Raw genomic sequence first — 26,340 nt, forward strand, 5'->3', positions numbered from 1 at the left:
TTATTTTCCTATTGTAATAATAGTGAAATTAATAAAAAATGTATATTTGAAATGTTGAGCTACGGTCGAGTTGATTTGTATTGAGCGCCATTTGTACCGAACCTTTCTCGCTAGTACTCGTATTTGTTACTCGTTCATATATAAGAGACCTCTGTACCTAAGTGGAGTGGAGCTTTCCTTCGAACTACACCGCGGAGCCACAGTCGGAGTTCTTAGTAACTTTTTCATGCTCTGAGGAAAGTCCCTGGACCGTGGGCAGAAAGTGCCGTAGCGCTATCGCTGCTAGCCTCCTGTCGTCTTTCTCGACTTAGGGATAGGAAGCTTCGGCAGATCCTTTTCGAGTTAGGATGGGAGTGTATTGGTCAAATAAAAGTAATGTGGTTAGAGACGAATATATTCTAAGTTTAGTTTAGAATCGTCCAACTCAACAGGGCTCATCACGAAGGGAAGCTTCTCCTTTTTTGTTTTCCTTTATAATATTTACAATTGTTTAACCAATTAGATCTCTTTGAAAACTTTGAAAAATATGTACCTAAAATATGTTACAAAAAATAAGCGACGACGAGTATGTTCGTAAAAAACAGCTAATTGGTTAAATATATCTCATTACCGTATTTAGAATAATAAAAATAAAAATTATTGTTGCAAAATTTTATTATTTTATTGATATTATATTTTTGTTACAAAAGATCGTCAAACTGTAATTGGCTAAATAATCGGTACATGATACCTGCGTAAGCACCGTACTTTCAAAATTTGCATAGTCACACTTAGCAAAAACTATTACTTTGGTTCGAAAATATAAGTTGGACGTAGGAAAAAATTTTGCTTAAATATGTACTATATCGTTCGAATATTACTAAAGTCGGGTCATCATCAGGATGACGCTTCGTTGTTCTTGTAAAAACACTGGAAGATCGATATATGTATTAAATTTTGTTTATTCCATTTGTTTGAATTTTTTTTAAATTCGAAGAATGTTTTATCACTTACGTTCTTTGCCACTTCTGACAGATTGTTCGCCATTGCAGCACCTGTTTGTTGCACCATATTGTAAAAATATCCTTTCTTTTGCAGTAAAACATACGGATGATCATATTCCTAAAAAATTAACACGGCAAGACAAATGTATCACATTTCTCAAAAATAATAATCAAACGATTTTTTAAATAATTCAACTTATAATTACTTACTACTAGACAACCCTGATCCATCACAAGTATCTTATCGCTATCCATTATGGTATTTAATCTGTGCGCTATAGTAATTACAGTGCAATCCAAAAATTTCTTTCTGACCGTCTGTTGAATCAGGGAATCAGTCTGTGGATCAACGTTAGCAGTAGCTTCATCGAGAACCATAATTTTATTATTTCGAACGAGTGCTCGAACAAGGCATAATAATTGACGTTGTCCAACGCTGAAATTCGAACCCTCTTCCGATACTTTGCTGTTCAAACCTGCCGCCATCTCTGAGATCGTTTCTCTTATTTCTACCTCCTCTAAAGCCTCCCATAAAACGTTATCAGAATATTCATCGAAAGGATCTAGATTTCGTCGAAGACTACCTCCGAATAGAACTGGTTCCTGAGGTATAATACTGATTTTCGAACGAAAGTCATGCAATGCAATTTCATTCGTAGGTATACCATCTATAATTATTTCTCCCTCTACGTATGCTAACCGAAAGAGAGCGCTGATTAAGGATGTTTTGCCAGCACCGGTTCTTCCAACAACTCCCACTTTTTCTTTAGGTTTGATCACGAAATTGATACCATTTAAAACATAAGTACTTTTAGGGCCGTATTTTAATCTCACGTCTCTGAATTCGACCAGACCTTTCGTGGGCCATTCTTCCGGCGGTTTCTTTTCCGGTATACTATCCAAGAATGGCTCTTCTTCCAGCTTACTGTACTCCAACACTCTTTCGACAGAAGTCATTTGATTCTCCAGTTCACCGGTTTGCCTTATACCCCATTGTAAAATTCCAACGACCGCGCTAACCTGCGTGATTACTAAACCGATATCCCCGGCAATAGCGAGATCGTCGAATACGAAAAACATGATGGTGATCACCGCTATGTAAATCAGACAAAATGTCTCGATGTAAAGACCGAAAGCTCGTGAAAGAGAGATGAATATGAACCACGTTGAAGTGTGGAGATCCTGATGATTGTCAAACTCCGTGGTTACTATCTTTTCAGCTTTGAACGCTCTGATTGTCGTTAAGCCTTGCAAAGTGGCACCCACATGATCGAACACCGGTGAACGGGCTAAAAAATATTCCTATTAATCGTCTTAAACGTCGACCGTTGACGGAGGAGATCGTGAAATTAACAGAAAGTTTATAAAATTAATCGCACTTATTAATAACGTGGCTACTTACTTGTACCCTCCATTCGTTTAACAGCGCGACTAGTTGAAATGTATACGACTCGCATATAGTAAAAAATAACTATAATAACGCAAGTCGGTATCAACAACCACACGCTTACTGTACCAAGGATCACTATGGTCCCCATAAAATTTAGAAACATTATGATAACGTCGAACATGGTAAAAGGCATTTTCTTGTCGATAATACCAATGTCTTTAGAAAACCTTGAAACGAAAATAAAATTATCAATTAATTATTGATCTCACAAGTAACGTGTGTAGTAAGCAAGATATCGCGAACGTGTAAATTTGTACCTGTTTAATATTCGACCAGCGGGATTCGTGTTGTAAAAGTACATCACAGCACGTACGATACTACGGAACATCTGTGCGTGTAGATTTTTCGAGGCACGCATGCAAACTGCGTAATATGTAAACGTCTGTACGACATAGATACAAGCGATGCCCATAGTTAGACCGCTATAAATATAAATAATTCCATTGCGAGACAGTGGTCCGGACCATTGAAAATCCATCGTGCCATTATCGCTTCTAACCCACGATGCCATCTCCGTGTTTACCCAAAAAGCGACCAGATAGTCGCTGCCACTGGCTATCGATTGGCTCGATATAAACATAATCGTCATTAGAAGAAAGAGAAATATATTCCTGCTTGCTTTCCAGTAGGAAATAAAAACGTTGCTAGACATTTTGCCCTTCGACCTGGTTTCCGCCACCTCGACAGGTTCTTGTTCCGCGACTGCGTCTTCTTCTTTCTTCGTTTCCCCCAATGTTCGCTTCTTCTCCATCTTGGTTTCAGCTTCGCCAAATTCTTCTTTATCCTCGATCTCTTCGAAGACCTTCATGGAGTCTAAATTCATACTTTGCAACTCCTCGAAGCTCCCTTTCGCACGAATGCTACCATTGTTCATTACGATTATCTGATCAGCGGCTTTCAAGTACTGTATTTGGTGAGTGACTAGGATAATAGTTTTGCCTTTGAGAAAACCACATATACATTCATCCACAATGCGACTACCGACATGCGTATCGACCGCCGATAAAGGATCGTCCAGAAGATAAATATCGGCGTCAGTGTATAACGCTCGCGCTAGATTAATTCGAGCTCGTTGACCGCCACTTAAATTGATTCCCCTTTCCCCGGCCATGGTTCTATCTTTGTGCGTAAATAGATCTATATCGCGTGTCAATTGACACACACGAATCACTTCGTTGTAACGAGTTTCATTCATCGACTGTCCAAAGAGAATATTCTGTCTGATAGAGGAAGCGAAGATCCATGGTCGTTGATCGGCGAAACTTATTTTCCCGCTAGTTTCTAGCACTCCTTCTGTCAATGATAATTCACGAAGTATCACCTGCAACAAACTGCTCTTTCCTGAGCCTATCTGTCCGATCACTGCTATGAAGCTACCAGCTTGTACCGTTAGGTGGATGTTTTGCAATGTGTCATTATCTCGAGAGTTATCCCATCTGGCAGTGACATTTTTTAAGTAAATAGGAACGGATTGTGTAGCTACTTGATTCTGAACTTTCTGTGGCACAGAGATTTCAGGATACGTCATGAATTTCTCGAGTCGTCTGATAGACACCAATGCTTCCGCTAATTGATGAACACCTGTGCAGATCGCAATATCGTGATCATATCGAATTTCTCTTAAAATTTATTTAATAACATACAGATTATAAACGTGCGGACTAGATCTCGATTAATAACAAATCTCTGCATGACAATTGTTACATAGCATCGTATAGTACGATAAAATTGATATCACTGCTAGTAGATATTATTAAAAATAATTAACACTGTTGATAAATAATTATCAAAACATATCATAGGAAACTGAAAGAAATGCGAGTATATTTAACCCTTTCGCTTCGGCAGTCCAGTCCGCCGAACGGAAACTGAACGGAACTGTCACTGAACGGAAGCGCGCGGCAGAAATGCGCACAGTGTGCGTGGTTGCTGTATATACGATTTCCTAAGTCTTAAATAACAATAATTCTTGTAAGAACCGTATATGAAATATCGTTTCACTGTCAACGGATTTAACAGATTTTTTAGTATTTAATAGTATACGATCGTTTGCATATTTGAAATATATTGCGTAAGACGTTTTGATGTTGTTTCAACACTAGTAACTTTTAAGAAACGATTAATCCAATATATCGATAAAATCAACAGAAAATGTTCTGCCGATAACGAAAAAATATATTATTGACTACAGATGGTATTGGTGTATGACCGATATATGGGGTGACGAACCCAGAATTCGTCACGGTGGTCTCCGCCTATAAGCGACGCTCGTACCCTCGGGTCATCTAGTGGGCGTCGCCTATAAGCAGCGACACCCGAAGCAAAAGGGTTAAAGAAACAAATATTTTACTGAATATCGGACGATCAGAAGGTAACTTACTTATAGCAAAGCCGGTAGTCATAGAATCTCGCAGAATAGTGTAAAATGCTGTAGTCATAAAAACTTTTTCAGCATCCACATTATTCCCAGTTAAAACATAAGTTAATATGGCAATAAATAAGCCGACTCGAGGAAAGTACATATCAAGCGTTAATCCAATTTGTTCCACGATCGAATACTTCTTTATCACGTCAACTTCTTTCCTGAAAATAGTATAAATAATAGTTTGTCGACTTCATCTTACAAAGCGTGGTAGATACGAGTTATTTTCTTACCGTCTAGCTTTCTCGACAAGAAGCGAGTATGGTATTTCCCAAACATACATTTTAATTACTTCTACTCCATTAATGATTTGATTCATCAATCTTAACCTATTGTCGGTTTTTTGAGCCGACACGGAAGTCAAACGCGACACTTTTCTTCCAAGAAATACTGAAAAAAAAAAATGACAAGTTCATAAATTACTCGAAGGATCGTCTAAAAATAAATATAAATAAATTCGATTAATTATTAATTATGTGTATTTACGAAGTTAATTAATTTACTCTTTAATATCGCTAATATTAACTTTAATATTGAAATGGCAAAAGAAATACTACAGTTACGCGATAGGCTTATGATATGCTTATTTTTTTAATACTTACTCTGCAATGGTATACATAATAAAAACGCTATCATTCCTGTGATCGCGCCCAATCCAATTTCACGAAATGTAAGATACGCTATTACAAAAACCTGAAGTGGACCAATCCACAAGTAATGAATACCAATGACAAAGTAATCGAGCCTATTGACGTCGTTGCTTAAGAAATTGACCATCTGAAGATAAAGGATACAGCATAGAATATAGAACATAAATAGTAGATACATAGAATAAATTGTGATTAATTCGTTCTGCACCTGTCCGACAGATGTTTCACTTTCAAGAACAGAATTAGACAATCTAAGTATCTTCCTGTAAATTAAAGTACAACAAGCCACTCTAACTTTCATTCCTACGTGTGTAAATGTTTGTATGGCCCAATGAATAATCACAGCATCGAGTAAAGGCACGATACAAAAAGCCGCGGCATAATAATGTATACCAGTACTCCAGTCTTGTCTGTTCCCTGAGAAATAACGTAATAACCTGGCGAGTAGAAACGGCTGCACGATCCTGAAATAAATACGATTCTATTGCTAATTTTTCTTTCGTTTCTTTAACGCTATCGAGTTAAAATTCTCATTCTTTTCCCAAAAAATAAATTTTGCTAAACTTATACCCAATTGTGTACAGAAGTTACCGATCGGATACATTTGTTTACACTTTATATCAAGAAGCGATATTTTAAAGCATCGAAGGGTCTCTATTTTTTTTTTTTTTTTTTTTTTTTACCTAAAACATTTGAATATGATGTATAGCTACGTAACAGTGTTTATTTTGTTGTGTTGTTTTCTTTCTCTCGCTATATATTCAGTTAACATTTTATTGGATATTGATCTTGAGATACAAAGTGAAAAATCTACCTGGCCAGAAACTTCTGCATATCACCAGACGTATAATATTAGAAATATTCTGATAATACAGTACTTCTGAATTACTTGCAGTCGATAAAATTATAATCTGTATTTAAATTGGAGGGAATTTTAAAATAATAATCTTCTGATCGCACTGATTCTATATCTGCACAGTGTATCGAGTTATAATTAAATTGTTGTATTTGTTACTGTACCGTATGCCAAATTCTAGAACAAATAGCCCTAGTCCACCGTTAATGAGTATTTTACCGAAGCATTTGAACAGTACCCTAAATAAACTTGGCTTCGAATTGTCTTTTTTCTTCTCACATATTTTCACCTCGCGCTCCCAATTTTTTACGATACGCTGACCCAAATAGCTGCTCTTGTCTTCCCGCAATGGCGAATACAGATCATCCTCCTCCAATTCTTTCTTATAACCGATAACGAACAGCTTGAGGATCCACCTGTTTATTAAATAATTAATTGAATTAAATTCCACTTAATCAACGATGGAATTCCTTGGTATCGTTGAAATGGTATTAAATAACGAACGATGGGAAAAATATAATATAGTATATAATTTAGTAAAAGTATCTGAAATTATCTGAATTACCAAAATGTAAGAATGGACAATGGATTGGCATTTTGGCGCGGATTATTCACTTGTTTCCTCTCACTTTTATCCATTTTCGCAAGCGCAACCGTTTTTGGTCATCTCAGAGTATTTAGAAAAATTCTGCTTATCGTGTCTATCTCATTGTCTGAAACGAAGAAGCGAAATTTTTGCTATAGCTCAACGTTATCAATAAAAATCATTGTTGCGTATATACGGCAACAATTTTTATACGATCAAATCGCGTAGCCTCATTCCTTATATATATTTGTTTTGTAAAAAATCGATAGAAATAATCTCATCTACTTTCAACATTTCGCCGACGTTATTTAATAACGATATTTACGCAGCCGGTTTTATCGATCGCGAAGCGAAGAAAATTATCGAAAGGAAAAATCAAAATCTTTCGAACTGAATTTTTGAAAAACCCGTGGTCTTACGCAGACAGCGTCACACGCAAGAAGCTCATCAACAGCGATTCAGCAGATTTTATAAGTTTTTCGTGTGTGCATGTGATTACGGGGCCGTATATCATCGTACAGAAAATTCCTCTGTTACAGAAATTCTTTCATCATCGTACATGCGTCCTCTTCATTTATCAGTACACACGTATTATAGACAATGTTTATGACTCTATTCAAGGTCATCGATACCATCGAATCCTTCGCTGTAAAAGGTAATTCTACGCTTCCATCTATGGACCGAGTGTCTACATAATTTTTCTTTCATTTATCAAGGAGAATTCATACAATCGCCATTCGATGAACATTTCTCACATACAGTCGACTCCACATAGTTTATCCTCTATAAACGACCCATATAAAAAATTAATTGAGTAATACCATCAAGGTTTATTAGTTGTTACATAAAAAATTAAACGTTAAGTAACTATATATGCCGAAACAGTTTCCGTAAACAGAATTATTCAAATTTATTCAGAATGATTTAAATATCGAGTATGGAGGGTTTTAGCGTATTAAATATTTACGTATAGTGGTAGACGAAACAAATTTGAAAGATAAGCTTTATTTGAAAAAAAAAATTATAAATGTAAATTAAATACAAAGAAAAGTTTGTCAATAGATCGATAAAAAATTCCATCGTTTATGACTTGAAAATAAATATCAAACGACATTTTTCCACACGAACTTTCATTATTGTCTCGATACCTATAATCGCAGCTTATAAATATCGCTCACCTTTTCTTAATATCTTGTCTAGCTTGGAATAGATGATTGTTATCGATATGGTAAAAAATATTTGGTATAAAAGTTATTAACGCTCGTAATACGTCTACTTTGATCTTCATCTTTTCACAACATTGTATGTATATTTGTCAAATATCGTTACGTTCGTAAATACACGCGTGTATTTGACAAATGATAATAATTTTACGCATGTAATATTTGTTCAGTCTATTCCACACAGTCTGTACTTGACAAATAACGAACAATGGGTTCCCGACGAACTCTTTGTTATAGTGTTCACATGTATCAGCATGTGTACAAGGAAAACATTGAAAATAACGACGATTGCAGAGGAAGTTACAAATCATTGCAATGCTCAGCTAAACGGAATAAAGAATCACGCGAACCATTAGCTAAGAAATTATTACTCAGACGTCCCCAGAAGATCTAGAAGAAATAATATGCAATATTATAACATGCGTAAACAATAATATGCATAAACATAAAAGACACTGGTGCGTTTTAACGATTGTGACAAATATAACGAAATCGACGCGTTGAATAAAATCTAATTAAAGAAAACTTAATTAATTTGTAGAACGTTTGTAAAACGTAGACAATTTGGAATATTTGTAGAAGTGTAACAAAAAAATATGTACGATACTTATATTTGCAATATTTCAATTATCGATATAATGTTTCTCGACTTGTTCGATTGTTCCAATTTTAATCAATTTATTCCTTTTCTCTCCACTTCTTCTTCTTCTTCTTCTTTTTTACTCTACTTTTCGTTATACGTAAAATCAGCGCATTTAATAAACTTCCGTGAATTTGAGCTATTTTGATGGTCGTAATTTCTAGATCGTCTCCACGGATTTGGCATTCCATGGGTCTCCATATAAAGCAACGTATGCGAATGTACATAACGCTCATTGTACTCGTGTTTCCGGTATGTTACAGATCGGTTGGTGATAAATCGAACCAAGTAAAGGAAGAACAGGTATTCGAATGTCAATAATTTCCTTCTTGGCTCGCATACCTGTTCATCGAATCATTCTTGTTGCAAAAATACAATGGAGTTGGCAAATAAATTAATTGCAATTGAAGTTAGAAGTCACGTTATTTGGATTCTTCAAATACGGAATTTCCAAAAGAAATACCGTTCGTATAACTTGCAGCGATTAAAGTTAATTAAGTAACTGCATAGATTAACTCCAAATATATCGGCTCGTTTATTATTTATCACTTTTTAAAGAACTGCAAGCTAGAAATACAAAACGGTAACAAAGATCTAAAAACTGAAAATTTGAAATTCAAAGGACATTACATAAACATTATAGATATTTACATGTACAGCTGAAACAATACATATTACGAAATTAATAAGCGAGTACGACAAAACGACGATACAACACGTTGTCATTATAATCATAGAAAATCATTTTCTACATTTCAGCATTACGTTGTAAGAGAATTGCATTATATGCAATGATTCTACGCTTCTGCATGAAAGTTCGGAGCATGTTAGGTTTTCAAAATGATGATTTCCTTTTATAACGAAATATTTTATTCGTGATAATATCCTTTTGGAGTATCGACACTGTAATTCGTTATATTTTAAAACGAAAGTTATAATTATAATATTCTCATTTCTTAGAAAAATGTGCGAAAAAGTTCGCTTCGTCCAGAAAGCGAAGAACGTTCCAAATTTTGGAACGGGAGATTACGTTGTGAAACTTTATAAATTGGATTTATCTTCGAACTACAGAAGCTTTTACAGGGTCTTTAAATATTCCTTAAAAAAAAAAAAAGAAGCTGGCGATATATCAGTAGCTAAAATGTTCATCATTGAACAGGTATTATTTTATATTATAATTCGAGGGTTCAATGTTTGTTTGGTACACTGATTATTATGTGTGTCACGCTGTAACTTGATAACACGCATTTTCTCGTTGTTGAGGTTCAAAGAACAAACTATGTATTGAGAATGTATGTAGTTGATAGAAACGAGGAAATTACGCGACAATGAAGCAACATCTGAAACCTTGACTACTTATTCCGTACGTAGAGATTAGTCAATCGTACCGAGAAATTTTCCTGCAAACTAAATTAATTACAGAGGTAAAACGCTTTATAAATCTTACAGAATTCAACACTTGACTGACTTATTTCGGTGATTTTCTATCAAAAATAAATAATTCCTGCGGCGATTGGTAATCACTTTTTTTTTCATTTTATAAAACAACATACAAATCGCACCAAGTTTTATAAAATCAAATATTTTCAACATCTACGTTTGCCGTTTCGTACTTTTTCTTTATCCTCGTGCATCTATATTCAACTAACGAATGAAAGAGGCAACGTTTTACTTATCGAAACGTTATTTTTATCAAATTTTTATAATTCTAATTGCGAAACAAAGAGAATCGCTTCTTCTCTAAATGTTGCATTCCTTTTAATTCCAAACTATAGAATATATATATATTGTATAATTTTATGCAATATCGCAGTTCTAAGTAACAAATCTCAGTTTATCATACGTACGTTACATATCTTTTCACCACAGTTCCGGCCCCGTTTCCTTTTTTCACAGAACGCACGTACGGACGTTTCACACGGCACATCAGAATCACAGAATAACAGATTCCATTCGATCAAACGCTCGATGTCTTTCCATCGTTGATTCTCTTTCACTTCGCTCTTCCATCGAGTACGCCAGACGCTAAAACCAATCCGAATAAATCCAATTTTCCTATCCATCACTTGTCCGTACTAATAGCTCACTTTCAACGAACATTTGACGACAAAACATAGCGGAATACCGTGTCGAAGTTGTGATATCTAATTTCGCAACGCGTTAGAAAGGATAACGTTTACCGTTAATTGCTTTATTCCACAAGAACTTGATAGGTTTAAATCTCTGTCTAATATCGTTCAGGGAAGAACAAAGTCTCGATTTCGTTGCTCGAGTCTGAAGAACAAATGCAATTACAATATGGATATATCGTAATCGATGAGTTTAAATTGCGGCAAATGACAGGATAAGACAGAAATTATCTGTCTGCACGATAGTTGTAAGATAATGATTGAACAAGTGTGTAACGAAGCGTGTGCCCCGGTCAGCCGTCAATTTTCCTACGAAATAATCGTTAATCGATCACTGGTATGAAACGCGGTACGATAACGGCGCGGCGGCGGTCAGTAGCTGTGAAAATCACAACTCGATTAAAACGACGAAGAACTGTGATGAACGTAAGGCGAGCTCTGTGCTCTAGTCGTTTCTGTTACATTTTTTTAACATCGACTCCGTTAAAGTCGTTCGTGATATTTCTAAAAAGTTCTCTGGGAGGAGATTGAATTTTCTTGACAATTTTAACATTATATATCTATACGATGATTTTTATATAGCTTCGATTTTATAATATCATGTATTGAATATATTTATATATTTTATAATATTGAAATTTGTCAAAGACATATTACGTTATAATACGTGCTGGGTTCGATGTTGTTCGATTTACGTTCAAGGATTTGCTCAATTTTTAGTCGACTCGCGATTGATCTTGGCAATTTTCTTATCTTAAGAAGGTTTACTTAAAACTACTAATTCCTATAAAAGACACGCAAAATGCTTTGACCTTTGATTAATATGATGCTCTTCTTTATCCTATTTCGAACATAATCAAATTTACTTACTTGTTTCAAATATAATTAAAACCTTGCATTTTTATACAAATATTTGGAGATAAATAATTCTTCAACCCTAATATACATATATATATGTATATTTTTTTTCCTCAAATAACATAGCTTTACTAGATAAAACAATCACTTTCTCATCCTGGAAAATAGTTCGCATATAATCTATTTAGTTTATTTTTCGAGTTTAGCTTTTTTTTTTACCCATCTATAAATTAATATACACCGGCTTGTACGTGCGCATCATGTTCACTGACTCATTATCGTAACGATATTATGTAATATTCAAAATTCCATACAGGACGGCAAACTCCATCAATTCAGCCCTGCAAGTTTTTCTTTTGGTGGAACTATTGCAAACAACCATTAGAATGGCGACCATCATATACATGATGCTTCTAGTACGTTTATCGCATTTATCGTTTACTTTGTCCATCGTATTATAATACTTGATTCAGACTTTACTGGAGTATAATTTAAAAAAAAAAAAAAACATTGATGTATATGTAAATTTAGATATAGAAACTCTGTTTGTAACATTTCTAGCTACTTAATTTTAGGCATTAATTTTGTTCGCATCTTAATTTCAATTGTTATAATTTTCAGAATCCCTCGGGGAGTTTCGTGAGCACTTTGACTTACGGTTTATACATTTCGATAATTATATCGATGTTATATCTATACTCTTTCATAGGAGAACAGTTGTCAAACGAAGTATCTATCATTCGCAGTTGTGTACAAGTGTCTTCAACCAGATAGATTTTCCTATCTACGGCAAAAAGAATAACTTTTAGCAAAATTAAAATAATCTTTGATGACAGGATTTTGATTGTAGTAGAAAAACTCTATCAGATGAAGAATGATGCAAAGAAGCAGAGTTAAGTGATCTTTAGCGTTAGAATTTTCAAAGGTTGCAGATTGTTTGATACCACGATTACTAAAATTATGCAAGTGCTAGTGACAAAATTAATATTGATTTTTAATTAAATGGAAATATGATTATATGTAGCTACACCGGCTAATGAAAATATTTGTACGCATAAACTTTTCCGTTCATACTGTACGTATCGCGTAAAATCTGTTTGCTTGGATACTTTTGCACGCATTTTCCACCCTTTCGAAACTGTTATAAAAAGAAGATTAAAAATATGATTACATTTAGTCGATGAAAGTGAGCGAAGCGTTTTATGCTACGGACTGGAATAATTTACCGCTGCATAATCAAAAGTTATTGCTTCTGGTTATGTCTGTTGGACGACGGACGTTGCACGTTAGAGCTGGAAAATTTTATACTTCTCATTGTACGGTTTTATCGATGTAAGTAAATATCGAATATATGCGTGTATGGTCGTAGTTAATTCTTCGTCTTTGACACGAGCCGATGTGTATTCAATAAATAATTATATACAGAATATCAGAAAATACATTGGCGATATTTATACGATCCGTTCTAAACAATTTCTATTATCTGCCGAAAATATTTGATTTGAATCCTTTAGTTACATTATATCAATGTGCTACGTGCATTGTGGCAAACGTTTTCAAATTTCATTAGCACCGTGACGAGAATCTACTTTGATCATCACAATGGTAAAATTTAAAACACATTTGAAAATACATATAGAAATTACAAGATATTTAGTAAGTGTTGAAACAGTCAATTATTCATTGTATTAATAAGCCACGATATTCAATATATTTGTAGTAAATATCTTGTAACCTTTACGTACAATTTCACATCGATTTCCAATTTTACCGATATAATTATGTCTCGTTAGAACGCTGATGGAATTTCGAAAAGTTTCCTACAATGTACACAATATGTTCGTAACAAATCTTCTGTGGTAAGTGTTCGAGTACTTTCATGTGTGGGTTGACTGTTGGTATTAAGTTAATTCATTTTAAAATATTGTATTTTTATTCGCATTCTGTGTTGTATACAGATTGATAAAAAAAAGAATTTGGCATTTTTAGGGCAGATAGTACTTGAGACAAATGAAGGAAAAACGTCGTAAAAGTTTCTGAATCCTTTTTTTTTAAGGATTAAGATTCCAATGCGAAAATAAACTTTTCTTTGTGATCTTGCTATAAAGTTTACCGACGAAGAATGTTTACTTACATGTTCGTTTCAGTGTTTCGGATAGAACATTGTAAACAAATAGTACTCGACTGTATTAGTTTCAACTTTTCATCTCAAACAGATCTTATTATTTGTGTGTTTATGTGTTGTGTTAACAGGTTATGAAAACCTCGTTTGGATACGTTTCTCTTTTACGAACTCTCATTTAATGTAACACGCACACAGACTGTGTTATAAACTAAAACAGTGCAGTCAACGTTTAAACATTATAAGGTATTATAAATAAATGTTTTAATCCTATTTTGTATTATATTTAATTATTTCATATTTTACAAAATTTCACATATGATTCTACGTTGAAAAATTTTGCGAAATTTAATACATTTTTCTGTACAACAATAAATAAAATTGAATATAAGACAAAGAAAGTTCCGTAAAGAAATTTTACCGATTATAATTAATATTGTGAAATGATAAAAAAATGTTTGTGCGACAGAAGTCCTTAATAATTCACTAATGTTATTAAGTATCAAATCTATAAATTGAGATTTACCATTTTTTATGTCATCTTCTCATTGGAATGAATATACCTATGGAAATGAATAATTTGTTTCTTGAAAATTGAATATTAATCACATACTTGTGTAATGAAATTGAGAGAATCAATGAAGATATTCAGATTTTAAGTTGTCACTCGTTCACATTATACACCTTTTGTTGTACTTAGCACTTACATACTTACGTAGAATTCGCCATTTTAGCGAATTTGCTTTCTACGAAATTGAACGTACTATTTAAAAATAGAAAAAAGGCAAAATTCATCTTCCTACGTTAATGTAATCTTCCTTCATCAACTTGTCTTATATTATCATGTGTTTTATATTATATATAGCCTTTATCTTTATTTATATGTAATGTGCTGATAGAAGAACCGATATATCATGTGAGAAAATTGCTTCGTCACTTAGAAGGTTAACTATAAATCAACAAGTATCATCCATAAAATGGCCTTGTAACGCAAACAAATATGTCCATCTGCGTTATTGAAAAGACTACATGTACACGTATTATTTTTGTTAAACATCTTCATGCGACGAAACGCAAAAATCATTATATGAAAATATTACAAAAAAAAAAAAAAAAAAGAAAAGAGCAAAAAGGAGAGAAGTAAAGTAAAGTACCATTTCAAGAGACTTGACAGAACGAACGTGATTGGGGTTAGGTAGACTTTTATTGGAAAATTGCCAGTGAGGTGTTAATTGTAAAATAATCATTGATTCAAACTGTAATGGAGCACGTGTCCACGATTACGTATCAATTTTCGTATGAAATTACCGCTTATCGATTGCGCGTTCGAAACAGCGTCGCAGCGGAATCGAAACTCAATTAAATAGCATAGGAACGCAACGAACGCAATATATCTGTCACTTTGCATCGTACAATTCTATTTAGGAGAATAAAGGATCCTTCGTTACAACACCGCGACTGTTGCAATCAAGCGTCCGACACTAAATTTTCACGTTGTATCGTGCATTTCCAAATTTCAATACGCAGCCAGATACTCACGTGGTACTACGCATCTGCAATTTTTCATGTAGTTCCACAGATCTCTATGCGATACCACGTATCCCCGATTCTCCGTGTGTATTTTAAAAACGGATCTTTATTCATTTTATTCACGTTATTCACTTTTGTTCACTTTATTCACTTTATTCATTTTATTCACCAATATACTAATATAAACGTTCACTCAGTCTTCAATCGAGTATCATTCAAAATTCTAATTCTTAATTAATATAGATGCATTCTTGATTCTGTTTTTTATCCGAGTTAAAACGAATCACAATCGATATACATATACGTATATGTACGTACATAAATCTGTTATATTCATCTTTTTCGGTCGTTGGCAGGTTAATTGGAATTTTATGAATGTTAGTTGCAAGACAGATTTACGATTTATTTTGAGAGCAACTCGTGTCAACGTACTTTTCTTGTAAATGAATACCTAGACAAACATTCGCGAGTCTTTACCTATTTCTCGGCCGACGTTGTCGCAAACAGAAGCAGTTTACATATAGTAAACATACGGAAAGATACCAGTAATTTTAAATTGTACTACTTTCTTTGTCTTCGTCATCGATAAATATGATAGTAAGTTCCATGTACCGATTATTATACAATTAGGTATCTTTTTTATACAATTATAGATGTTTATGCGTATATAGGAAATTTAATATATTACCCGAATCACGTTAACCCGTTCAGGACCAAACTTTTTTCACCATAGGAACAATTTCTCGCGAACTTGTCGAAATGCTATTTCTCCCCCGATTTCGATGATTTTAAAATATACATATACAAGTCTTGCAGTTACACACAAAAATATCCCGCCATTTGTGCTTAGTTTTCAAGCTGAATTGGGTTAGTGTACATAGTTACATAGTGCTAGATCCGACGCAGACGAGTGACTTTTGTCCATGCGATACCACTGTGATCATATGTCTGTCAAATATATATATCTGTCTTCGTCGTCCTTAACCGGGGAAACAACGAAAGATGTATAACTCGGGCATTACGCCACCCGTGGGACTGCCTCCGGGCGAGCCAACGATTGTTGCTTTTCTGACGAGATCAAAAGTGCTATCAGCTATGTATCTACACAGTTTAACGGAATTCATTTTTCCACTTTGTTTGTCAAATATAAAAAACATGTAATTGTTTTAAACGTAAAGTGTAAAAGCTTCAAACAGTATACATAATTTATTACAATATATAAGGAACATAGTGCCAAAAATATACCAACTCGTCAATATTTGAACATTTTGAAAATTTAGGAAAAACATATATTCAGAAAATAAAGAAAGAAAGAATTAATGCGTATAATAGAATTGGTTAGGGAAAACAAAAAAGTACTAGATTTCGAGCGTTCGATTAATGCACGTATCAACGTTTATTATTTTTATTACTTTGTCAACACTGTAGTTGCTTGTTCTTTTGTCTGACATCTCTGGTTTCAGTTGTGATATTTATTGGTTAGAATAAAACCTCTTAGAAAGGAAAATGCTTCGTGGAAAAGAACTTTCTATTACGGAAAAAGCAATGATTGATTCTTTTCGCATCGAAGGCAAGAGCTATGGTTAAATTGCGAATGTCTTGAACCGCTCAAAGAGTGCAATTGTAGATTATATCACAAGGAGACGTAATCATGGAGAGAAGAAGCGATCAGATCGACCGAAAAAGTTATTGTCACGAGATGAACGTAAAATGTTGAGAATAACATCTAATTCATCAGTTATTGACCGATATTTAAAATAAATGTAATTGTGTCAACAAGTAACATTTACCGGAGGAGTATTTTAAAATCACTAAACACTGTTATTTCGAAAATGGAATCAGTACTAAAATTAGAGACTGTTGATAAAGAAAAAAGACTTTTATTTGCAAGGGCGAATTATGATTCTTTTTATCCCCTAATGATGTAATTCATTTCTTAATAATAATTTGTCTTGGTGGTTTTCCACCAAACACATTATTTTAGGGGCGGTTCCGTCATGATTTGGGCGAGCTTTTTAGCTTCTGGCAAAAGCTCCGTTGGTTTTAACTCAAACAGAATGAATAGTATTGATCATACGCATATGCTGGGAAATTATTTAAAACTTCTTTTTGGATAGAAAATAATGATTAAAAATCAATTTTTGTACAAGACGATGCAGTCTTAAGGTAGACTACAGTTTACGCTAGTTGTTTTTAAAATTGATAATTAAATTTTCGGCTTAATTCGTAAAGGAGGATATTGTTAAAAATTATTATTAAAAATATTTGTACCTAACTTAATTTTACTCAATTTCTAGGATCATTTTTTAAATATTTCTTTTTATGATCGTATTTAACATAAGAAGAAAATATAAGGGCGTAATTGATTGGTCGGTATATTCATAATATGCAATAGAATTTGCATTGAAATAATTTGAACAATTAGAATCTTTAATTCATGATTACTATATATTTAATCATTCAGATACATATTGAAAATACATTTAATGCAGAACTAATTCTAACTCATTAATAGGTCAACTCGAAAAAGCGAATACATTTTTCTCTGATATGTTTTGCCAATTTTATGACTTAAACAGGTATCGAGTTTAACAAATTTAATCGCAAAAATTAAAATTAGTGTCATTAATACGTATCAATCGTTGAAACAATCATATAACACAGTACTCACCGTAAACGTTTCGTATCACCACGAAGTATGTTCAATAAATAACGCTGCACAATAGTTTCGAAACACTTAGCGACATCCAAATTTTCCGCGCAACCACACTCCGTGTACTAGCGTTTTACCAACTGAAGAACGAGTAAAAGGTTGCAACCTTTATATATACCGTGTCACGCGGCCGTTGCCTGGCGTGTGTAGTATTGACGAAGGTATGTACTTAATACATTTGCTTTATTGTTATCGTTTTAAATATTATCTGACTTTGTCTCTTTTCAATATGTATGGGTTCAAGCGTGCGGTTTCATTTACAACTATCAGGCATATGCTTTTGCTTAATAAGTTACTTTTTCGTAGGGATATCGAGTTATGAAAAACTATATTGAAAGAATTTCGCTTGTATGTGTCAAGGCAACGAACTATCAACTGGAGAATGTATCTTGGGAGAAAGTCAATCGAATGTTTGAGACATTGTGATTGCACTGCGTAGATGAACTCGCAACGCTATCTGTGAACAAAGAATTAAATTATAAACGATTAGAGTTCTCAAAGCTTGGGACAATTTACGGGGCAATACTGTATTTGAATCTCAGGAATGATAATTTTAATATATACACACTCGTTACACTATCGCGTGAATTGCTTTTAATATGAATTTTAGCTCCGACAATTCTACCAGGAGACACATTCTATAAACCGGGAATGAAATATAAACTGACCGGTTGCATACTCAAACGGAAAAATGTATATTGTTAAAATATTTACCAAGGGCGATAGGATATGAGCAAGAAATATCTCAGATAGATACTTTGTTAACTTTTGGTTATTTTTTGTGGACCGTATCAAATTAGCAGTTCTATTACTCACGATATTTCATTATCGGCAATTCGTGTAAACTTTTTAGAGCATTGTGCTGTCTCGCCTTCGCGTTATTTTTTTCTCAACCACTTTGCACGTTTTTGAGCAGGAGGACAAAGTCTTTGCCAACCAAAGAAAATAAGACACCGACAGGCGGTGCGGAGCTCCACCCACCCTTGGGCCAGAATGATCAAGAAAAGGGATTTTAGAACTAGAAAGAAACGGACAAGAGCTGAAAATCGTGAGCGAAGAAGAGTTTTCGAAGCAGAATATTTATTAATTTTCGAGAAATATCGTTTTGCTGTTCCAACCGGTTAATTTTGAACGAAAAATACAAATCTTTGAATAAGCAACCGTTTTTGAATTACGGAAGTAATCAATTCAATCTTCGCGGTCTTCGGTGAGCACAGTAACCACGGAAACCAACCCACTCATCTTTTCCCTAAAGTCACGAGTAGATGTAACACAATAGTTTCTATGATGTTAGTATGATTTTGTATGGTATTCACTTTTATGATGTTACCGTATAAAATAATTAGTTTGTTTTATATGATTTTAATACACAATATTGATGGCTCATCAAACTATTTAAACGCTTACATTAGAGAAATATTTTATGAATTGATTTATTGTATGCTACACAGAATATTTTAAAATTTCTGTAACGCGCTATTGTCATGATTATACTGATGAAGTTAAAAACGAATTTGGAAATGTATATAGAAGTTACAAGATATTTATCGCAAACATACAGTTTGCAAAATCACAAAAGTATTTGAACAATAAATCATTCGTTATATTGGTAAGCGCGAATATTTAGTGAAACTATTTTTAGCATTAGTTACATGTTTAAGGCCATTATTAATGCTAATTAATACTATATTAATTTTTTATTAAATATATGTTTGCAATAAATATCTGGTTACTTGCATTTAAATTTACGAATCGTTTTGAAATTTTACCAACATAGTCACGATAGTTGTGTCCTGTTACAGTGCTAAAGAAATATCAATAAATTTCTATGAAAAGTGTTGGAATATTTTCATGAGCCACTGTAAGTCAATTGTCAGCGAATGTTTGTAAATTGTGTAATAAAAGGTAATATGAAGTTTTCTTAATTTCACATAGTCAACACAAAGCATTTTTTCGTAACGATCTTCATTATAAAAAAATGTTTATTATTCGTAGCTGAGGTGGCGCGTGGTACATACATGAGGTTTCCGACTACAACAAGTCCTATGATTTCACTCAAATACTATGTACAGACATGGGTCATGTTGTAATATTATTATTTAATATTAATTAACATAAGTCAACTTATACAACTAAATTATTACCCATTACGCTATAATCTAAGATATTAATGTTCAAAAGATTCACTTTCACGCAAATCTTGTACAACGTTAATTGTCACATGTGTTATCTTGGAGTACGCGTTCTGTAGTGCAGTATAAACATTCTCTATTTAACAACGTATTCTCGCGATATTCGGTTGTCATAATCGGAGAATTCGTTCAACCTTTTTATAACAATGTTCAGTCGCTGAGGAAGGAACAAATTTTTTTTCTCATTGAATATACTTACTTAATGCTTAAACTCTCCTAAATATACGACTACACTTACAGTTACGTACACGCAAAAACGCATCGATAGAGAAAGTGTCACAAAGCGAGCACTGATTGAATTATTAAAACGAAAAAAAAAAAAAAAGGTAGAAAAAAAATTATCAGGATCACCTGGATTGTAATAAATATTACTTTCGTAAACATCAAAAAGGAAGTCAACTAGTTACAGTACTCATACCTACTTTCGTTCACAGTATAAAAATATCTGTGTAATTAGTAGATACGAAAATCGTTGTTCTAGTATGAGATAAAGTATACGCAAGAACGTTTTTCTCGCTCTTTCGCCGTTATTGAGATTTACAAAACATTCGCATTCAATTTTTTTTCTTTCATTTCGCGCTAACCGCTTAATTGAGCAAAAAACGAAGAAACTTAATGAACATTTTTATTACTGGTGTGTATTTCAACTATTCTACGTACGAAAGAAAAGCTTTGTTTGCAAAGAAGTACAATTTTCCAGGAATATCAAGAGAGATCATAAGAATGAAATTAGATAAGAAGAGAGATATTACATAATGGACACCTTCGACGTTCCCGTGTTTACACTTTCCCGAAGGTCTAATCTATCATCGGACTTCTTTCTTTCCTTCCTTGAGTATTCGCGTCGAACAGAAGAATCGTAAATGATAAAATGGCACCCTGAGTTGAAGAAGCACGGTTTGTGTAGAAACGCTATATAAGTACCTAAGGCGTTAGAACAACCTTTTTCTTCGCCTTGCTGCCCGTGTATTTCAAGGACAAAGCATTATAGTCGTGGAATCGTTCGAACAGTTCCGTGGAATGCACTTTCATCGAGGTATAATAATATAATTTGCATAATGTCGCAACAGCGGCAAACCCCTTTGTTTTCTTCTTCGTTTCCTGTTACGAATGCGACGCCCTCGTAGAATCCTTTTTGACGGCCGACATGCCTGTCGAATTCGTCACCTTGTAAGCGTTGCCCTTCACCTCGGCGGGGTGTTTGTGAGTACTCGTCGATGATTTCCTCGGGGGTTTGGTGATCTGCGTCGTAGAAAGACCGCTGACCGGGTATTTATTTCTGCTGGATGTTCCACCATTGCTACTTCTCGCACCGTTCTTCGTAGACGTTGAAGAAGTCGTCTCAGCAGGATGCTTTGGCATCACGAACGCTTTCGTCTGCTTCAATAAATACCGATCGTTACACAACGCCGATATCAGCGGCAAGTCCAAGTTACGACTCTTCTCGCGAAGCGTCCGAATGTCCAACATTCCGTCTTCTTTTCCTTCTTCGCGCTCTTCCATCGTGGTTGCTTTCGACGTCTTCTTCGGGGAAGAAGACGACGAAGAGGCGGATGGAAGTGGTTGATTCTTTTCGAGGTTCTGCAAATAAGTAAAACAGTTGAAATAAAACACTTGCATCGAAACTATTTAGAATTTGTGTCTGATATATTTATATCGGCAACAGATATCTTGTTCTTTTATTCGTAAAAAGAATATTCGGTCTGAAGAGTATATAGTCTCAGGAAGAACAAAACATAGAGTATATAGTCTCAGGATATATATCAAGACCACATGGGAAATATATGATAAGTCCATTTTTATTCATTTTTCCACTTTCATATTACTTGGTGCCTAAAATGAACTATTTTAACATGAAATTGTTGAAGAGGGGAATAATCTGATAAATAATATGCAGGTGATAAATAATATTAATTCGATCGTTGTGTTAGTTTAACTTTATTAATAGTAACCTGCATAACTAATATTATTAACATTTTTTAAATGTTCAAGAGGGTGGAAAAGATACATATTTAATAATAAAATCAAATGAAAAGATAATTTTGGTGTTGAATTTTAAAATTGTTCTTTTATAAAACGGAAATTTAACTTATCATGGTTTCCCTGTAATTTTCATATTGTATGTTGCCACGTAATGTTCATAATAATAGTAACCCAATCTTATTTAAAAAATAAAGCAGTAATTTACACTATAATAATAGGATAGTGTGTTAGAATACAATACCTGTATTTCGTAAGGTGGTGGTGGCGGAGGTGGCGGAAGTCGACGATGCTTCAATTGCGGCAGAGACTGCAGCTTGGTACTGGAAGGCGAATCGAAACACTTCAAAATGTTCTCGTCGCTTCTCGTTCTAGAGAACGCGTGGAGCGTGTGGGGGTGAGCTGGGGCTGGTGGTTCGCGTCTAAGACTCTGACTGCCTGCCGACGAACAAGTAGCTCCACTATATAGCGAGCTTGTACTAGCAGCGTAATGGCTACTCAGATTACTATGCGGTAAGTAATTGTTAGAACTTGTGTCGCTGCTACTAAGGTTTTGATTCGAAGCGTATTTCGTGGGTGATGAGAACGAGGAACCAGGAAGGTATGGTGTGCTACGATACATTACTAACGATTTATTGTTAAAAGAAGGATAAGGAGGAGGAGGATAGGCAGCCATGGCCGCCAGAAGCGAACCCTGTTTCGCGTCGATGTATTCTTGCTTCGACACCGCGGGATCTTTTAGAGGAAACATCACGTAATCGACATCCGAATACAGTTGCTGCTTATATTGTTCGATCTGCGACCTCGCAACTTGACTCGTGTAAACGGTAGCTAAGCTGGGTGGTGGCGGTGGAGGTTGTCTGGGATGAACCATTGGCGGTGGAGGGGGTGGCGGGGGCGGCGGTGGTGTTAAGTAAGGCAACAAAACCGGACCACCTCGTGAAGCGTGTACGTCCAAGTAATTATTCGGTCCAACGACAAGAGCCGCTACGGGGGCGTGAACTGGCGTAGGTTTCATTTTGTCACCGGGATAAGTGGGTGGTTGAATTCTAGGTGGTGGTTTCGGGGCAACCGAAGCAACGTCATTAACATTGACTTGATTGGCGTTGATGGTCTTCGAAGCAGTCAAAGTGGCGTTCATCTTGCTGTTTGCTAGACCCGTTTGTATTTTCGTGGATGTCACCCTCGATACAATTTCTTCGCTCGTCGTTGGATACAATTTGGAAATTGCTTCCTGTCGAGTGACCTCCGAAACCTCGGGATAAGGCGGTGGAGGTGGTGGTTCTCTGGGTGTAACCGCGTCGTTTCTTGGAGGCGTAGGCGGTGGTATCTGAATTCTTTCCCTGGGTGAAGTGTAAGGTGGCGGTGGTGGTGGATCAGTTCTACGTGGTGGCAGAGGTACGAACTCGCCGCGAGTAGCGTTATATGGTGGTGGAGGCGGAGGTTCCCTTTCGATGTCGGATATATTGGGTCGCGGCGAGTTTATCGTTGCGTAGTCCATGCTTACTGGGTAAGGAGGAGGTGGAGGAAGTTGTCTGTCGCTATCGGTTCTTGGTGGCGGAGGTGGTGGGGGCATAGTAACGTAGTCGCAATCAGAGTCCATGGAATTGCTAATGGTCTTTCGAGGAGGATAACGTCCAACTATTAAATCCGAAAGTTCGTCGGCTGACAAAAGAGGTCCAACGCTGGAAGGGTCACTACCATCGCCTCTGAAGCTTCCTGCGCTTAGTATGCTATTACTGCGTGATCTAGAATCTTCGAGTTGCTGATCCAGAGCTCCCGTCATGGTAGAAACAACGTTACTAACGTCCTCATCACCTTTGCAGACGCTGTAAATAGGTTCCTGATCTTCGGTACCAACGTCTTCTGTATACACGTCGCTTGTCTCGGATCTAAGACCGCTGTGTATGGTATAAAAACCAGATGTTACAGAAGCCTCGTCAGTCGTAGACTGAACAGAACTTAAGGCACACACGTCGCTCGCTGTAGAAGATCCGTTGGCGTCACCGGTAGGTGAATATAAATCTCCCATTCTTTCATCCTGCATCTCACTACTTCTGAGGGTATATACCCCACTAGTTTCACTAGCAATGTCAGTACCTGAAAAGGAAATATGTCGTGTAGTACAAAATTAACATTATAATCGGTAGAGATGTAAAATAATTACTGATATTTGTTTAGTTGCAACCGAATATCCTATGAAGCAAATATGGTATGGTACTTACTTAGTTAACCAACATATTTATGACTTTTTGGTAGAATAAAAATGATGGTAGGAAAATTGCAGTATATACATGTAAGTCAGAGATAAAAATTCTAGAATTTAAGAAGAGACGACTTTAAAATACCTTTTTCCACGACAAATCTAAATTATCGAAATTATTGTCAACATTTTATCAAGATATAAGGTGCATGTTTAACAAATAGTTAAGTTCCCTCGTACTTTTACCATTTGAATAAATATCATTGTATATTTTAAGGTCTTACTATATTCTTTTAATCTGAAGGTATACATAATTTTTTGTAAAACTTACCCGCGTATTTGCCACCTTTTTTGCACCTGTCGTAAATGGCGCCAGGAAAGCTAGCAGTTTCTGACGAAACCGCTGAATTCTGTGCCGTATGCGAATAACCGAGTTCCAGACTGGAAGTCGCGGATGTACGCCGCATTCGCGGCGGTCCACCAGCAGGTGCATTCACAACCACGACCGTGCTGCAGCTGCTGCTACATTGTGACCCCTCAGCCGCCGTGGCCGCGTTCGATGTCAATCGCAATGCAGCCGTTGTAGGAGTGCTGTCTGTACCATCAACTTCTGTAATTCGTGTGGTAGATTGTATATATTTGTATATTAAAATAAATTTTTTTAAATAATTTTACAAAATTCGTTAAAGGAGTTAAATGTTAAATGAAGAAACAATTACATTTTTGAGTCTCCTCATTTTTACCCATAAAACATATCTTCGAAATTTTGTTACGGTTATGCGCATAATTCTTATTATGCTTATCATTATATGATACAATCCTTGTAAATTCTATATTCGTAAAGAGGAAATAAATTTACCATCCACGGTGGAGACTGGAGAGGACGGCATGGAACGATCCTCGACGTTTGCATTCGAGCCGTTGACAACACCGCACTGAATACCAGAGTATGAAGTATTTTCAGTAAGACGTGGCAAACATTCGGTCGAGGCGGGCGCCGTGTCTGGTTCATCCTCGCTGTGTACCCGGTCGCTGACAATTCCAGAAGTCGTGTTGGACGACGTGCTCGAGATAACAGAAATTCGTTGGTCACCGCGCGCCCCACGTGCTGTTAAACTCAGCTTGCACCGGGCAGGATACATGTAACAGTCGCGAAGTACTTTCCTCTCTGAAACCAAAAAGAGAACATTGATTTTGAGATAAGACTGCAGCTTCGTATCAAAGAGATTTCTTTTTAACGTTATACCAATTAAAATTTGACTACGTTTGAAATTAATACAAGTTTTAACTAATCAAATTGTAGACGTCGCTGGAATTCGATTCAATTCAAGATAGACGATTCGATCAATATAAATATTTAATCGTAGATAAAGAACGAGAAAAGAATACAAATTTAAACACAAAAGCGTCAAGAAAAGAAACCCGAATCGTGTCGTAACAACAGGTGTACTTGGACAGTTTTATAAATTTATCAATAAGATTGGTAAAAAGAACAGAGGCTATTAATTTTGAGCAATATAAATTTCGTTCAACCGACCTTCCTCTTCTCGCCTCTTCGCTTCATTTACTCTAGGTGCTATGGCCATGGAGAACTGATGGGTATCTCGACAGAGTCCCAGAAGCAATTTGCTTTTATCATCGCATCCACTGTAAAGGGTGAGCTTGTCCGGCTGATCGACTGCGCGTATCTCAAACTTCTTGCGCTGCAATAGAAATGCAACAAATTAAAAGATTTCCGATATAAATATCTCACGTAGATTGAACAAGTTTGAAAAATTTCTTCGACACAAGAAGAAAAAAAAA

General features: G+C 35.3%; 2 protein-coding genes and 1 long non-coding RNA gene across 12 annotated transcripts in view; 1 reads left to right on the top strand and 2 right to left on the bottom strand.

Moving 5' to 3' along the window:
- Positions 1-650: 650 nt before the first annotated feature.
- Positions 651-18,242, bottom strand: LOC139990649 (probable multidrug resistance-associated protein lethal(2)03659). Of its 6 annotated transcripts, XM_072010088.1 has the most exons (13): positions 18,121-18,237; positions 10,658-10,835; positions 6,927-7,074; positions 6,526-6,777; positions 5,714-5,969; positions 5,458-5,632; positions 5,089-5,245; positions 4,814-5,016; positions 2,691-4,014; positions 2,386-2,600; positions 1,194-2,272; positions 994-1,101; positions 651-909 (listed from the first exon to the last, which is right to left on the bottom strand). In XM_072010088.1, the coding sequence occupies exons 3-13, from the start codon at positions 6,998-7,000 to the stop codon at positions 877-879; spliced, it is 3,876 nt and encodes a 1,291-aa protein (XP_071866189.1). In that variant the 5' UTR covers positions 7,001-7,074; positions 10,658-10,835; positions 18,121-18,237; the 3' UTR covers positions 651-876. The 6 variants fall into 6 exon arrangements, with proteins under 6 accessions (XP_071866189.1, XP_071866161.1, XP_071866197.1 ...); XM_072010060.1 differs by lacking the exon at positions 10,658-10,835 and having other exon boundaries at positions 18,121-18,242; XM_072010096.1 differs by lacking the exons at positions 10,658-10,835; positions 18,121-18,237 and adding an exon at positions 16,138-16,157.
- A 21-nt stretch (positions 18,243-18,263) lies between these two features.
- LOC139990812 (uncharacterized) lies at positions 18,264-19,854 on the top strand. The gene is made up of 3 exons (XR_011800662.1): positions 18,264-18,323; positions 19,079-19,630; positions 19,693-19,854. It is a non-coding gene; the product is annotated as an uncharacterized lncRNA (long non-coding RNA).
- A 281-nt stretch (positions 19,855-20,135) lies between these two features.
- LOC139990617 (protein expanded) overlaps positions 20,136-26,340 on the bottom strand; it is a 117,477-nt gene continuing 111,272 nt past the window's right edge. For 4 of the 5 annotated variants that reach the window (XM_072010019.1, XM_072010029.1, XM_072010037.1 and 1 more), the window contains 5 exons: positions 26,075-26,240; positions 25,397-25,705; positions 24,869-25,147; positions 22,579-24,434; positions 20,136-21,935 (listed from right to left, as the gene is read on the bottom strand). In XM_072010019.1, the coding sequence (XP_071866120.1) occupies positions 21,459-21,935; positions 22,579-24,434; positions 24,869-25,147; positions 25,397-25,705; positions 26,075-26,240 (3,087 nt within the window). In that variant the 3' untranslated portion in view covers positions 20,136-21,458. The remainder of the gene's footprint in view (positions 21,936-22,578; positions 24,435-24,868; positions 25,148-25,396; positions 25,706-26,074; positions 26,241-26,340) is intronic. The other variant, XM_072010053.1, reaches the window with a different exon arrangement.

This window comes from Bombus fervidus, chromosome 1 (genome assembly GCF_041682495.2).
Source record: "Bombus fervidus isolate BK054 chromosome 1, iyBomFerv1, whole genome shotgun sequence".
NCBI classification, from domain to species: Eukaryota; Metazoa; Arthropoda; class Insecta; order Hymenoptera; family Apidae; genus Bombus; species Bombus fervidus.

Excerpts from the sequence above, each read along its gene's own strand:
- LOC139990649 (XM_072010060.1), bottom strand. The coding sequence starts at position 7,000 with ATGGATAAAAGTGAGAGGAAACAAGTGAATAATCCGCGCCAAAATGCC. Across the intron at positions 5,970-6,525 it reads GTTCTAGAATTTGGCATACG|GATCGTGCAGCCGTTTCTAC; the intron begins GTACAGTAACAA and ends TATTTATTTCAG. Across the intron at positions 5,246-5,457 it reads ATTATGTATACCATTGCAGA|TATTTCTTGGAAGAAAAGTG; the intron begins GTAAGTATTAAA and ends TTTTTTTTTCAG.